At 37.2% G+C, this 16,511-nt stretch overlaps 1 protein-coding gene across 1 annotated transcript; it reads right to left on the minus strand.

The window, feature by feature from the left end:
* Positions 1 to 4,696: 4,696 nt before the first annotated feature.
* On the minus strand, positions 4,697 to 5,816 carry PTH (parathyroid hormone). Its single transcript, XM_010177255.1, has 2 exons — positions 5,731 to 5,816; positions 4,697 to 4,970 (listed from the first exon to the last, which is right to left on the minus strand). The coding sequence occupies exons 1-2, from the start codon at positions 5,814 to 5,816 to the stop codon at positions 4,697 to 4,699; spliced, it is 360 nt and encodes a 119-aa protein (XP_010175557.1).
* Positions 5,817 to 16,511: the final 10,695 nt, after the last annotated feature.

Here is a 16,511-nt window from a genome sequence, read left to right on the forward strand (position 1 = left end):
GCTGTACTGAAATGCCCCATAGAAGGCAGAAGCTCCACTACAATATGCAGCAAAACATGAATCTGTTTAATTAATCCTCTTTTCCATCCTTTAACAATAGCCACAGAGGTAAACCACACAGTTCTAGAAATGCACCAGCAGAATAATGACGGCCAAGCAGCCCACACAAAAGCTGTTAGAATGCGCTAACTAGGCGAGGAGTCAGATGTTACGTGCTGTTGAACAGGGAGCTGAGCAATATTAAACAGCAGTATTTACAGCAGACAAGGTTAGAAGCAGCTAAGAAAGCCAAAACACTGGCAATTAAATCACCAGTAGTAGGTTTTACCTACAGATCTTACAATTTATCTAGTTTTCTTAAGAATTCTTGTCATTCTGTCTTTATTAATTTTTCATGGATTGGGATTTTTTTTTCACGTGCTACTATTTTACTTCCCCCAAGGATGGATAGTGCTTCTTGTTTCAATGAGCCATAAGTGAGAGACAATTATATTTCTTTTCACTGGGAATTTTATAAAAAACAGGTATGTACAACAGATAACCATCTGCACAGGGCAGGTCTTCAGGGGCACAGATCTTAGCAAAAAGCTGTTGGCAGATCATAAAGCAAGGTTTTCTGCTTTGAAAGGAAGTGAGAGCATAGAAACCACGTTCTTCAGGGAGGAAAGAGGCCTTCTGGAGACACCCCATCTTTGGAAGGCTGATCCTGTGGATGTGAAGGGACGCAGACCTAATACTCTTCTAACTTTATCTCACTGTAACAGGGGATCTAGGAAGTCTCCTCTGGCAGTCACGTGCATGTCTGGGTCTGTTGTGAAGTGCAGGCTTACTTAGTATTTACATTGTTTATGTGCAAGTACACAACCTGGCATAGACTTAACGCACTTTCTGGTGCAGGGATGGGAGAAGAACTCAAGCATACACAAGAGTTACGCCACTGTCTCCTCCAGTGACATTGGCTAGAGATGAGATTTTGGCTTATACTAGCTAAAAGCTCCATATTCAGCCATGTGCAAGCTCAATTCTTCAGCTCTTTCCTTGTTCTTTTAGGAAGGTAACTAGGCAGTACCATTTATGTCTCCGTACTGTTCATTCATCATATCTTTATCTTGCCTCTTTTTATTTATTTCTTTTCTGACTGCTGTTAACATTTATTATCACGTGTGTTTCAGTGGCCCTGTTATTTCTTACCATCGTCTTTCTAGTCCCCTTAATCTGTGGAAGAGATGACCAAAATTGCATGTGTTAGTCCAGGTGAAGATGAATCTTTGCAATATATCATGGTGTTAAAATATTTTTTTATAACATCCTCTGCCTCACTCTGAACTTTTTGCTGTTTTAACTGCTGCTATGCTGGTCAGCTGAAAAGCTGTAAGAAACCTGTTTTCTAAATACTTACCATTAGTAAGTAATTTCATTCAAGTTACATCTTGTTTCTAATGGTCATTACCTAGTTCTAATTCATCTGCCACTGTGCTCTCTTTAGTCCTTCTGAAGAGTCATACTGTATGTAGGCAAAGCAAACATGATTTTAGCCATAAATGAGACAGTGCTGAGCATAGTTTGTGGGATTATTTCTAGATAAATGATTTTGCAGATGTACAGAATCATTAAGGTTGGAAAAGACCTCTAAGTTCATCCAGTCCAACCATCAACTCATCACCACCATGCCCACTAAACCATATCCTTGCATGCTACATCTACACGTTTCTTCAACGCCTCCAGAGATGGTGACTCCAGCACTTCCCTAGGTAGCCTATTTCAATCTCTGACCACTCTTTTGGAGAAGAAATTTTTCCCAATATCCAACCTGAACCTCCCCTGGTGTAACTTGAGGCCATTACCTCTCATCCTATTGCTGGCTCCCTGAGAGAAGACCGAGATTTGCTCCATACCTGCTTCTTTGCCTGCCACAGGTCCTCCAGCACCCTCCCATCTCATTGAGACTTTGGAGATGGCCAACTGCAGAGCTGTTTCTTGCTATTTGAACCACCACATTACCATCTATCTGCAGACATTACAAGAAGAGATATTCAGAAATCAGACACATGTTCCCCTCATTCACAGCAGGGACTGCACAAGGCCAGGGTAAGCCTTGCTACCCGGCACCTGTCCCACACTATCTGAGCAGGATGGCCAGGTTCAACCAAGCATCCAGATCAACCACCAAGTTGACAGCAAGCAGATAGGCTCAAAACCACACCATGAAGTCAAGCAGCAAATCAGGTCCAGAGTCAGTCCATGGGCTGGGGTGCAGAGCAGCAGGGACCCAGCATGAGGATAGCTGTAGCTGAGACAGAAACCAACTACAACAGAGCTCAAGCTAGGACTAAATGTCCTGGGCTGAGCTTAAATAGAGCTCCCGGGCCATGGGCAGGGTGTGGGTGGGGGGGTCCCAGGTGGGGCTGGTCAGGACCATTAGGGTTTATTAATGCCCTCAGGACCTTCCCACGATTCTTTTGCTTGTTGTGCTGCAGCTTTGCAAAGGTCCTCGTCCTACAAAAGTTATTATTTTTTTTTGGTGGTGTGTCATCTGTCTCTGACCTTGAAGCCCTTCATGAAAAGCAGGTATTTTTTGAAGTGTACAGAAAGCTTAAATATTTGTGTAAGCGTCTTTAGTCTACTGGATAGCTGAAGATTAGGAAGAACAAGTTGTTTAGATAATAGAATTCTTTGTTTAGATAAAAAGGCAACAGTTTATAAGTTTAGCACTTGAAGATTATACAGTTTCTGCATATGTGTCATTATTTTAAGTGAACATAAACATGTTTTGCTAGGTAAACACCTTTGGTTTAAACATCAATATAATTTTGTGTGCAGGAAAGACAAAAGGAAATATAAAAATTTATTTCATCATTATTTTTGTATTTGTATTCCTGTAATAAAATAAAGTGGCTTAATAATCTTACCCCAAATGCTAAATTATATCAGAATAGTTACAAGTCAGTCAGTTATTATGCTTGAAAATAAAGCCTGAGAGCTTTTGGTCCACTTTATTTGATAATATGTAAGTGAGACATAGGTACAAAATGCAATTTAATTTCTTTAAGTTAGCACAGATGTCTGATAAAAGAATAAATAGAAAGTGCACTTTAAAGCCTCGATTCTACAAATAGACAAGCGACGTGGAATCCTTGCCTGTGCACGGGGCACACCGATGCACACAGGCGTGCCATCTGCTTGCAGCATCAGGGCCTTTACATTACTAAAAGTATTGGCACGATTATGAACTACAGTTCTCTAGTTACAAGTACCTTTATAGCCTCCAGCAGATTGCATTTTTATTTGTAACGGTTTATGAGTTTGTACGAGGTTCCCCAAGGTGCGCTAGACATCAAACAAACAAGTAAGTGATATGGGAACATACATACAGACACGTTAGGTTAGAGCAGCAATTCATCTAGGTTTGAGCTCTGGCAATGGCAAATTTGGAGAAAACCACCATTACTCCTGCTGAGAAAACTTTCTTATTAGAAATGATGGAAGGTCCTGAGCACATATCTGCATATACTATTCAAAAGAATTTCATATTTGCTGGTTTTGTTTTAATTGTTGGCATCATTGTTTTTTTTTCCCATCCATATTTATGTCTGATTCTTTTTGAATCCTGCTTTGAGTTTGAATGTATTACAGCATATGGTTCCTCTCCCAGGTTGATTTCTGCATGGTAATGGTTCTCATTTTGGGGATTTGGCAAACTGAGATCCCAATTCTACAAAAAATTGCATATGAAAATGAGTCATTTTATTTATGAGAGCCATTGATCTCACAAACAAAAGATACTTACACGAGACCTAACACAACATACAGAAATTGGAGATAGATAGTTTACAGAGAAAATGAGGGACAAAAATATATATATTGCAAGATTTTTGTTTCAATTTTAATTGCCTGGTATAGAATCATTTCCTAGTTCTATAGTTAGGGCCATGCTTAGATATGTGCTACCATCTCTGCTTCCACTGTTTCTGCAGTTACTTACAGTTTATCCTCTTTTGGAGGAGGGGAAGGTAATCAAGCCTTCCCTTTATTTTAGTATTTAGCAAAATTTCATTCTTCTATTTTGTACAGAATTTTATCCCATTGTACTTTAATCTTAACCTTTGCCTTCCTACTTTACTTTATGTTTGCATTCTTCAATCATAAATTATAACCACGCAGCTTTTGCTATGTAATTAATATTCATCTGATTTTAGGCTTTCTTCTGAAAATAAATGTGGATTTAAGTTTACATATTTTCATTAGTACCAAGTTAAACAAAATTTAACCCTAGGCAAAATGGTGCCCTGTTCTGGAGCCAGGTTCTACTGCATTTATTCATTGTTGGTTAACAGTACAAGTAGGCCTTGTGATTACATACAAATGCTGACCATGTAAGACTAGTAAAACTGGTCTTAAATGATTTTTCAACTTTCTGACTGTTATAGGTTTGGTTTTTTTTCTTTTTATGCCTGAATTTTATAAGATACATTAGCCATTTAAAAGATACCCCGAAATTAGCAGCAATGGTCATGGGTGGACTGCAAATACATTTTATTATTTGGTTGTGAAATGTCTAGCTCAAGGGGACTACAATCTTAAATGGTGCCTTTAATCCTTATTGCAGTTTGAATAAATCATAATAAAATGCCCTACTTGATCAGTGATATACAGACATGTGCTTCCTTGGAGAGACATAATGCTCTGGCTTTTTTCATTATGGCTTTGTTTTGAAGAGCACATCCATGTAAGCTTTATCCAGATCGATGGGTTTTTTCTGCATTGCTGCCCGCAAATGCTCAGGGAGCAGCCTCCGACTTCTGATCTCACCCAGGACAATATCATCCTTGTTCCGAGGCCTCTGGGTCCTGGCATCCTCGAGGGCACTGTGCACATCCTGCAGTTTCATCTGAAGCCAGTCCTGTCTCTCCACGGTGTGTCGATGCTCTCCGAGATTATGCATTAATTGCATCTCACTCACTGATCTTTTCCTGCATGAAAAAAAGCAAAGAAAGAGCCTCGTAGTGGCCCTTCTTGAATTCTAGATCTTCACCCAAAACCCCAGATTTGGGAACTTTTGTGAGGTATCACAATACAGAGCTGTAGAACCTACCTTTCTAATTTCTAAGGGATAGAACGACATCTGGAGAAGAGAAGGAGCGTGGATGGTGTTTTGTTATTGGTAATAGATATATTAGTGAGAAGGTTTAAAGAATAGGAAGCAGTCCATTTTGGTGACAATGTTGTTGGTGACTATATTTTTGTCATGTCTTTCAGCTGTTGTGGGTGAGTTTAGGGCTGATGCTACAATAAGTAACTGATTCATAAAACGATGGCATTTGTTCAGCGGTAGTTTTCTGTGAACACTAGAGCTAAGGAAGCAAGGTTTCCTGTGGATTTGTGTCTAGATTCTCGCACAGTAAAAAAAATGCTCTCCTGTGTAGGACCCTCCCCAAGCGTCTAATAAGAGGTGCAGCTTACCCAGTGGTATTCCTAAGAGAACATTATATGATTTTTCTCCCTCTACTCAGCTGCCTATTTGAAAAAAACAAAATTATAAGAACTCAGAGTATCTGAGATCTCTACAGCTGTATCTAGAGGACAGAATTTGGCCATCTTGGCTAAAGGGTCCAAAAGCAGGGCCAGAAAGACTCACATACACATAAACTTACATGCAGACAGACCAACCATGTTCTCAAGAACAGCTAAAGTCATCCCCCAAACTTTGGAAATATATGATAATGTACTTACATCATTGGTCTTCCATCAGAGTTCGTAAAAAAGCATATGGCGTATAAAATTATTGCAGTCCTGGCCAGATTTCTTATAGAAGTCATTTTGTCTACAAAGATAGAAATGAATACATGTATAAATCTGTAATTTAGGTAATTTCTAGTAATTCTAAAGAAATTTAGTTTAGGAAAAAAGTTGAAGAAAGACATTGGAGAAATTATTTTGAAATTTTTTTTTATTTTTTGTGAAATGAATTAGAGCAAGGAATGCAAATGAAGAATTTAGTTCTGATATTAATTTTGTGAGCAACTTCCTGTTACTTTGTAGGCAAGTCTAAGAACTTCGGTCAGCCTTAGTTGCCCTGCATCATCAGCATACATCTCTTGGATAATTGGGTGAAAAGCACCATGTTCTTCCAATACTACTACTATTATTACTACTACTACTACTATTATTATTATTATAAAGTAATTTATACATTATATCCTCCAAGTATGTTGAAATACTAGTATATAGCCATGCCAGTGAAAAGTTTTGTTCTTTTATCTATTTCTTTTGCCTATTCTTTAGAATGAAGCGGCTGACACTTTTCGTGACAATTTTGCGTACAGGAATAACTCTGCTGAGTTATGTCATTCCCTATTTAATTACATAAGAGAAACCAGAACTGAGACCCTCATTTTTTTCAGTGATAATCCTGCATTGCCAGTCTGAATTCCACTCTGCTTTGTACATCATCAGCAAAACTGCCCCTTGGGATATATTTGAAAAATATTTATCACTGATGATGCTACAACAGGCAGAAATGACACAGTCCAAATACCAATTTCCAGATTGGATTTTCAGTATTGGCAGCTAGAAAAGGCATCTTTTTGTTATAGCTTAAGAAATTTGATACAGAGTAACTGAAACTTGAGAAATATAAAACTGCAGCTTTACTCTAGGTCAGAAAAGCATTTATCACATGATATCTTACATGACAGTATGAATGTGATCCTAACAGTCCATCAAACCCAATATTGTAAATTCAGGAGTTGGATTCACTTCAAGATATTTCTAACTCACTCTCTCAGATTTTTTAATTTCATTAATTTGGTTCAGATAATAAAACAGTTTGATCTTACTAATATTCACTTTATTTTTAAGATAGTCTGAAAAGAAGCTAATGTAAAAACAAATAAAGAATCAATGATAAAATTTTCTAAATAAGTCTTCTAGAGAACTTGGAAATAAAATAGAGTATACTTACCAGATAGTACCTTAAACAGATTTCTGGCTTGAGTGTGTCGGCAGATGACTGTCTCTTGATGTCGAGTATATTTAAAGACTACTGAATTGGTTTAGTGGACCCCTTAAATGTAACTTTAAAATAGAGCTTCTAAGTAACTTAGAAGCCCTTTTATTGTCTCAGTTGATGTCACTCTCAACACACACCCTCCTGACCCTCATGTACCCACCCTCAGATGCTTTTGTTAATTTGGCATTTACAGGGAAAAGAAAGGTCTCAGCAAAAGGAAAGTATCCTGAGTAGCTGTGAAGAAGTTTGACTTTTAAATTCAGATACCCTAATACTCATAGATTTGTGCCCAAGATAACATGATCTCTGAAGCTGTTGGAAGGATTTGCAAAAAAACTATGTTGTTAAATGCAGGCAGGTAAAACTTAAATAGTCAGTGAGGTTAGTGATCTACAAATGCAAGATTAAAACAAAATATTGAAAAGCTAACATCTATAATATTTGTGGGAAATAAGAATAGTCACTTCAGGTCAGATACTAGCTTTCTTTGTGCAAGAATATACTGGAGAGGAGCAAAAGCCCCAGGATGATAGAGGATCATATTTTTAATGAGAAGCTGGTGGTACTGAGAAGTTGTTAAAATGCAGTGTTAGACACTCGCTGTCCTGTTTTACCTACACCGATGAATATCCCTGAATCTCTCAAATGCACTAGATAAAATGGAGGCATTTGAAGAGGCTGTGATATAAATTAGTACTTTATAAATTTTGGAAAAGAAATATAGAACTGTTTGCCTACATTCTAAGAAGTGAAATGTGTAAATCAGCAATATTTTCCCATATGTGTGAAGGAAGATTATCTTTGGCTGCAAGATATTTTTCCTACATTAGATGCTTCTTCTGAGTTCCAGCAGATTTCTCTGAGGTGGGGGGGGGGGGGGGGTTTACATAAAAAAACATTTTAACACACAATTTGGAAGCTATTATTGTTTTTACCATGAATGCTTTTTTTTTGTTATCTTATGTACCTGTTGTATTTCACAAAGAGGTAAAGATATTTTATAATACTGATTTACATAGATGGTATTCTCATGGGGAAAGGAAGGGAAGAACCAGAAAGTGCAAAAAGCTCTAAAGAGACCTCCTGGTTCCCTCAGTAAATAGTAAACTGAGAAGAAATAATCCCTTTCAACAAGTTCAAGAAAACAGAGATAGATAGAGATGGCTTCCAACATTACACTGTCAGCCTCCACAAAAAGAAAGCATACAGAGGTTTGTGTGGATGTTTTATTAGGAGATTTGTATCTGATGTGGCCACTAGGGATGCTGACCTGAAGGCTTCAGTGACTAAAAATGTACAAGGGACATGGCATGCCAGGAAAGGATTTGAAAAATCTCTAGGCAGTTGCTAATGAAAGGCTCAGGTTTTTAGATTTTACCATAATAAACATATGCAAAACCGTTAATGCAAAGCCTCAAAGCAGTGTTTTTATAGAGGCCTGGAATTCATTTGGAACCTCTAGCATATGACAGTAAAGCCTTAACTAAAGGGCAAGCATTAGAAAACTCATGTCTGTGTACAAAAAATAATGCTTTCATATAAACTGACAGCAACTAATTGCAAAAATTGGCAATAAGCCATTAATAACAATTGCAAAATGAGTGTTAGCAGACTTGAGTTGCCGACATTATTCTTTAAGTTGCAGTTGCATCCCTTACAACACACATGTAAATGTGGAAGAGACCCTAGGCTGGAGCTTTGAATCAAACTGAGACAGAGAAAACACCTGAGTATGATGTTGTAATTGGAAATACTTCATGCACTTCAGACAACTTATAGTATGTTAGTGCAGATGTCCTTAAACAAGATGTAATTTTAGCTGGCTTATTTGCTGCATACCTAGTCTTTTAAACAACTTGGAAATAGGGTTTCTTATTCATTGCCATTTTTATTCAAAGGTACTAAAAAGGTTGTATGTAAAATCTCAGAGATGGCTCAACTTGATACTTGAAAAATATTCACATGTGAAAAAATGCACAAGACAAGTTAGAGTTACACTGTTTGCCTCAGATGAGTGAAGATACAAAAACAATTAAAAATAATAAAAATATGAAATATATACCCCACTATTTGTCAACAAATAGAGCCTGTGATGGTAATTAAATAAACTTGAAATTACAGCTCAAAATTGGCATAGCTTTATCTGTACATGGAGTAAAAATAACTTATTTCATTTGGGTTATTATCCCTGGTATCCAGAAATAATGTTATTTGAAAATACAGCTGCTAATAACTTATCCCATGTCATCTATATTTCCTAAACTTGGCATATCAAATGTGGGGTGACAGACAATGGGTCAAATGAATGTAGTTCTTTTATGAAAAACTGTAATTGTGTACAGTTTTGTTTGGACACAGTGTATCCACTGTGTAATGATGAGCTGAAAATGGTATTGAGCTCTTTCAGTGTTTCAGAAAGATGAAGATTCATGTTCAGATTCAATTTTTTCTCCTTAAGTGTCCTTTTAAAAAATGAAGAACTCTTTTGGACACTATTTAATGGAAGGGCTGAACCCAGGAAACCAGGGCTAACACCTGCTGAAATGCTGTTCAACAGGAGGCTTAAGACTACTCAAATTTATAGACATTACAGTGAAAAAGAGGAAACTCTTATGACAGAATGAAAAAATGAAATATCTCTTAGATGAAAAGGCATTTCATGATCCTTTGTAGGTATAAGACTGTGTATGTAAATACAATGACAATATAGGTGAAAAAACCCCCAAGTTTCTTAGGAAATTACCTTCTACTAGTAAGGGTACATTTCTAGTGCCTACAAATGAGGACTGGCCTACAGGAGACTATTTTTGCTTCTCTTGGAATAAGAAAAGGGCAAACACAGTGGATTCTGAGTTTCCATATTCTGAAAAGAGCAGGCTATGAATGAGCCAATGCGTGAAACAGTAGGTACAACTGAACAGAGCAGTCAAGAAACTATAAACCATTAAATGTTTCAGGTACCTACCAGACAAAGGCAATCAATTCAGAAACTGGTTGCACACTATTGGTGTATATGTTGCATTATCAATACTGAAATTTCTTTTCCTTTTGAAGAGGAAGAAGTGAGAGCAGGTAACTTTTCATGGCACGGGCTGAAATACAGTAATGCTTAAAAGATTGTAGTTCAAATTTGTTATTATTTCTTCCTGTATGCCAGCAAACTGTCTCCGGCTAGATCTAAGCTTGAACTAAGTGTCCTTTTTTAGCATCATCTAAAACCATAGAATGTTACAGTGGAAATGAGACAATATGGCAGTATAGTCCAGAGTTGATTACAGTCATGGCTGTAGTCAACTCTGTGTTATGAGGCAATATAGACATCAAACAAGGGCATGGCACTTCTGAAGATGAGGGAGATGGCTGAAGAACTGGAGATGCTGGAATCACAGTGTGGGAGGGAAGAGCTGACCACAGCCTTTTCCTCTGACAAGACTTCTTGATCATTCAGAGAACTACCTTTCCCTGACCTTCCCTTATAGATTGTACAGATACTTGAATCAACTGTGCATGAAAAAGCCTCTGTGTTGCTTTGTTTGCAGGTGGCGTGCCGCTTACGTTGAATTTGTGCCATTGAAATGTAATCAGACTCCAGGGTTGAAAGCAAGTGGAAAGCAATTAGACAGATTTTACAGCCAGGTAGGTGAACAATGGCTGTATTCCAAAAATTCTGAATTCTTTATAATCTACTTCATATAATCTATTCACTTTGTCAGGGAAAATTATTATACTGCATCTTGAAATTAAACACATCCTGAGGTACATTACTGGAATATGGTTAGAGGACACAAAAGCTTTCTGGAATTATACTCTTAACTGACTAAAGCATGTTTTCCCAAATCAATTATGTAATCTGGTATATTAATATTCCACAGAATTCTTCATCCTCTAGATTTAAGGCTTAAATATTGCAGTCAGATTATTTCTGTGCTATTTACAAAAGCAGGCATTTTCTACTTTGCTTGTTCCAGTGAGTAGTTCCAGATAAAATGCTTTCTAACTGCAGCTATAGCTAAGAGAATATTAGTAGATCATTGAGCAAGGGAACAAAGTAATTGGTGACACACTGGATGATTGGTGAGGCAACCTTTCTAAATGTGTCCAAGGAATGTTTCTGCCTTGACACAATGAAGATCAAAAGTGACAGTCAGTAAACTCTTTAGAACTTCATTTGAGTGACAAGATTTGTGGCTTTTCAAATACCACAGCAGCGTGTTTGGTAATTTATGTAAGCAATGTTGGGTATCTTCAGGTGTTTTTTGGATTCTTGCAGCTAGATGAAGCTTCGACCACATGCCAGTTTTCAATTAGATAAAAAGCAGCACAGAGACTTCTGTGAAAATCAAAAGATGGCCTGTCACAGTTTTAATGTATCCAATCTGCTTCCTAGAATGTGTTTTTAGCAACTACTGACAAATGTGAATTTGGAAATAATTGCTTGCCAGTATATTTTTCTCCAGTTACATAAAACCTTTCATCTGAGAATCACAATGTTCCTGAATCTCCCTGATTTCTTTCTGAGGAAAGTATATACTGGTGATGTTCGTTGCTAGGTTATGGATGTTTAGGCAAAGACAGATTAAATGCCAACATCACTGAGAAAAAGACCTGAGAGAAAACAGAAGCTGGTAGATTCTAGTCCCAGTCACCTGACTTTAAGTATACTTGCTTACCTAGGGAGATAAACTGGGCACTGTAATGATAATTGTGATCCAGATTATTTCTAGAGTTTTCACTGATTAAGTGGAACTTATACAGTGTCTGAATGGACACCCCCTTTTACTCTCAATGTAATTCAGCCATGTTGTCTAACACAGATATCCAGTTTATCATGGGATTTCTCTATTGACCTATCATAGACATGCCAGGCTCTGATGATATGATCATGAATGTCTGAGTGTTTGCTCTCTGCATGCCACCCTGCACCATGACTGTATAGAATTTCACATAGCATTACATGGCTGTTTTGAAGCCTAAATGGAGAGCCCTGCTTACCTCATCTCTCTCTCATGAGAAGAATCTGAAGCTTGATGAAACAGCCCAGAGCAGCCTGGAGGAATGCTAAAATGGCTGTTAAGGAAAGTCATGAAGATGAGGTACCTCTGAGTCTCTACAGAGACATACTTCAGTGTTCAGTAACAAAAATGCTATTGTGCATCATGAAAAATAACGAAAGCCATGGTTAGTTTCAACACATACATATCAGCACACTTTTAAAGTACTGTTAGTGAATTGTAAACTAAATATGTAAGTATTTATAGAATTGTGTGTGAAAGTATAGGTTTTACTTTGGATTTAAGTCTGGTTAATTATTTTGCAGCCAATAATTACTATGTGGGATATCAGGGAACAATTTCCCTGTTCCCCTATATTAGGAACAGGTTTTTCTCCATCAGCCCTCATGACACTGAAGTGACATGCTGTCAATGCTTTGCTGTATTCATTGCTATAATGAACAATACAGTACTTTATGATCTTTTTCAGTAGGTAGGAAGCTGGTACAGTACTTAAAACTGCTGTTTAATCATTGGATTTTTGAGATCAATACCAAACTGAATTATGCATATGCATATGCACACGTATATAAAGTCATATATAGGCCAGAGTGTTTATTGGACTATTACTGACTCTAAATACTTTGTGCAGGCTTGAGTTCCCTTTTAGTGACATGCAATGTAGTTGGAGCTCTAATGACAGCTCATGTTCTTTTTTGAACCAACACGGCATCCCTGACAAGCCACACAAGGAGACCAGTTTTGAGAACACAAGTAATCTCAAAGGGAAATGCATCGAAAAATTGAAACAAATGTGAGTCTAAAATTCACTTCTGGTCTGAAGAACCTCACTCAAGACTTCAGGATTCAGGAACCCTCTTTTCAGCATACACCTGCACAGACAGGCACATACGTACACATTCCATAAAATCGTAATTTTAAAAGCAATTAAGACATCTACTAAAAAAGGTTTGAGTAATTAAATATTAGTATCCACTGGATCCTGAAAGTAGGAGGTAGAGAGCAGCAGCTATCTACAAGTATCAGGTTTGACCTAACAGAACTGTTGTAAGAATAAATGTGCTAGCTCTGCATAAAATAACCATGAAGACTCAGGAGGTACAGGATGGAACAATGAAGGTCTGCATGTTTTATGCAGGTAGTGACATATTTTTCTATCCTTTCTACTGAAAAGACATTTCAAGTTCATATTCCCATAATTTTTGCAGTCACTGCAGATGAGCAGATAGCATCCAAGTAAGCAGTCTAGAGCTTGATGAAATCTCATGGGAATGACGAGTACAATTTACAAATGAATGATGACATTTCAGACCTTTCCTTCAATCCAGTGATGTCCTGAAAAAATCTTAGTCTGTAGTCAGCTGAAAAGCTTGAAAACTGCAGAAATTGTTGTTTTGTTTGGGTTTTGAAAGAAAATATTGTGCTAGGTGCTATGCAAACATGCAAGAAGATGCAGACCTTCTAGTAATGGTGTTACTTACGACAAAAAAATGTGTTGTATTTTATACAATGCTTTTCATTAGTTGAGATATTAATTACAGCAAATAAAATGTTTTAAGTTATATATTAAATACCTTGTCCCAGAAATAAAGTCCTTAAAATGTAAACTTCTAGATATAAGACTTATTGAAGATTAACTCAGTAGTTAAGTATTTTGACCTGAGATTTCATCAAGTTACTCTTGTGATACATTTGTACATATATTTGTACTATTCTCTAAAGGGATTATACTTTTTCTGTGTTTTCCCAGCTTTATTTAATCCATCCTTTTCATTAAATTATTAGCCAGATTATTAATAGTTGTCAAAATTAATGAATTAATAGTTTGCTTTTACAGAACCCAAAAGACATTTTAAATACATGCATGTTATTTGCATTATATGTATATTTTAAATCCTTCTTTGTTGGCCAGTAATTTCCTCAAAATTTTTTTCTTCTTGGGCCTCCCTGAAATATCAGTACTAACATGAAATTCTTATAGTAATTCTCATAATCTGGTTCATCAAGAAGTCTAGCATCTTATACTCACTTTGAGAGCATCGGTCACTTCCTATTCTGCTTTTTACTTCATTCTTTTCTTTGTTTAGATTTGGCAGTGTACTGTGTGAGAAAATGCACTCTATGCTAAGATGTATGGGTCTCAGTGCTTAACAGTTACTTGCTTTTGTTTCTTTGTTTCTCTGTGCTTCAGTCTCTATGTTGAGCCAGTGAGATGCAAATAAAGAAAAAACTGCATTTTGGCTCTACAGATCATCACCCTGGACTTTTCTGTTAAGATCTTCAATAGAGAAGAGCTTTATTATTAACTGTAGTGGTAGTTTCAGTGAATTAGATTATACTAGTCAGTATGGCTCTTTTAGATCTTCCTTGCTCACGTGCATATTTCTCCCCTTTCACAAGGCCATGCAGGCTATCTCAATTTAATTTTTTTCTTGTTAAACCGTTTAGTTCTCCACTTAGCATCTGCTGAGATCTATTCCTAGGCTGCGTCTCTCCCTCCATATGAAATTCCGACTCCTCATCTTAATTTTCTAGACTTTTTGTAAAAACCCTAGATCCCCACTTTTGTGCTCCGCACAATATAATTTTAATCTATACAGTTTGGGATAGGATATGAATAAATCAAAATTTGCTTAGCTTGCACTGTGCATAAATGACAATACAGACTGCTGAGTAGTGAAGGACCTAACCCTATATTTCTGCCCTAATTTTCTGCTATCTTTTGTTTTATGTTGTGATCTCCCTATCTCACAGGATAGATTAGTGAAGGTGAGAATTAACCAATTCTCTCCTTGGCTCTTCATCACTTGCCTAAGCAAGTCACTTAATTTTCCATGCTTCAGAGTCCTTATTAAAATGGTCATCCCTATAGAGTCTTCCCCTCACTTGATTTTTTTCTGTGGTAACCCCTATATTAGGAACAAGTTTTCCTCCATTAGCCAGATAACCTTCCTTCTCTTGTCTTTGTCCTCTTCTTACTGCCCACTACCAAAACAGTTGACTGTTTTTCAGTATTAAAGAAAAGGTAACAATGACTATATAGAGACAAATATATATATATATATATAAGCAGAACCTATAAGAAGCAGCCCAAACCCACGCTATCCTGCAGCAAACTGTTCCTTGCCTTTCTCCAAGTTGTCTAATTCTGCATGACCTCAAGATCGTCAACTCTTTGGATATGGACCATATTTTTTCATTAATTCTTATGCACATTTATCATCCTGTAGCAGTAACAATGGGCTTCATAGTTTTACAGTGATCCTACAAATGCATCTTAGAAAAAAGAGAATCGTGTAAAGAAATTGTTCTGAGCTATCATCTATGGCAGCCTTGTGAAATTAGACAGAAGAATAATTTAGGTGATTACTGCATTAGTTTTCCCAAGATTAGTGCCTCTCCTCCCCTCTTGTACACTGGGAAACTCCTTTAAAAGGAGTCTCTGCTTATTTCTGTGATACACATCCCCTGAAAAACAAAGGCATGGTCAGAACCTAATAGGAAATAGGATGTACTGATGTGCAAACAGATGCTGAGGGATCTATAAACATTTGTGAGAGTATAAATTTACCAAGGTGCACAGAGGAGAGCTTGAACTGACTGGTTTTGTGCCATGCTAGCATCTGTCCTGTAACTATAGGAACGGACTCTATAAATAGCCCAGCCCAGTTACCTTTTTCAGAACTTCAGGGATGGCTAATCCCCAAAATAGATGAATTACATAACTCTGTTCTCTAAACGTACTCGTTCACTCTGCAAATTGGGTTCTTTGCACATCACTGTAAAAGGAGTGCATCCCTCTAGCTCACATTCAATACAGGAGCAGTTGTTCAGTTGACATCGTTGTACTAACTCAAAGGAACAATGCTGATTTTCAGCATCTGAGGATTTGGACTTTGGCTGCAGATGTTTGTTAAAGTGCATTCAAAAAGAAGAGCAGATCTGAAATATCAGACTATAACACTGATTCTAAAGTTAAATTAGGTAGAATCAAAAAGGCATATTTTTGATGCACCAGGCTGGATGCACATGGCTGAGTTATATGAGGGGGAGCAAAATTCAAACTGAATCATGCACATTTGCAAGACTGTCTTTGAATTTAAGGTTACAAACAGAAGCTGGAGAAGTGTTTCTTCCTCTGGAAAATGATAGTATTTAAGAAGCATCTTAAACATAAAGAGCTCATTCTGGAGTTCTAAAATCTGTCCCTAAAGAAGCAACTGTACACAAATGCGGACCCAGTGTATTATAAGTGGAAATGTCATTCTTGGATCAAATGCTAACTCTCCAGAGCTCTAGGGGTCTTTTACAGTGAAGTTGTGTAATGGAAGTATTTACAAACAGAATACCACCGGAGTCCTTAAGGCATGCAATTTTATGTCCAGTTCCTGCCTTCTCAAGCTGAGCCATCTCATAGTTCACTGCTACAGTGGCCTAGCAGCCTAATAATGTAAAGAGAGGACACTGCATTGGAATGGGCAGATCGGAAG

The sequence above is a fragment of the Antrostomus carolinensis genome, unplaced genomic scaffold, assembly GCF_000700745.2.
Source record: "Antrostomus carolinensis isolate BGI_N321 unplaced genomic scaffold, ASM70074v2 scaffold7081, whole genome shotgun sequence".
Lineage (NCBI taxonomy): Eukaryota > Metazoa > Chordata > Aves > Caprimulgiformes > Caprimulgidae > Antrostomus > Antrostomus carolinensis.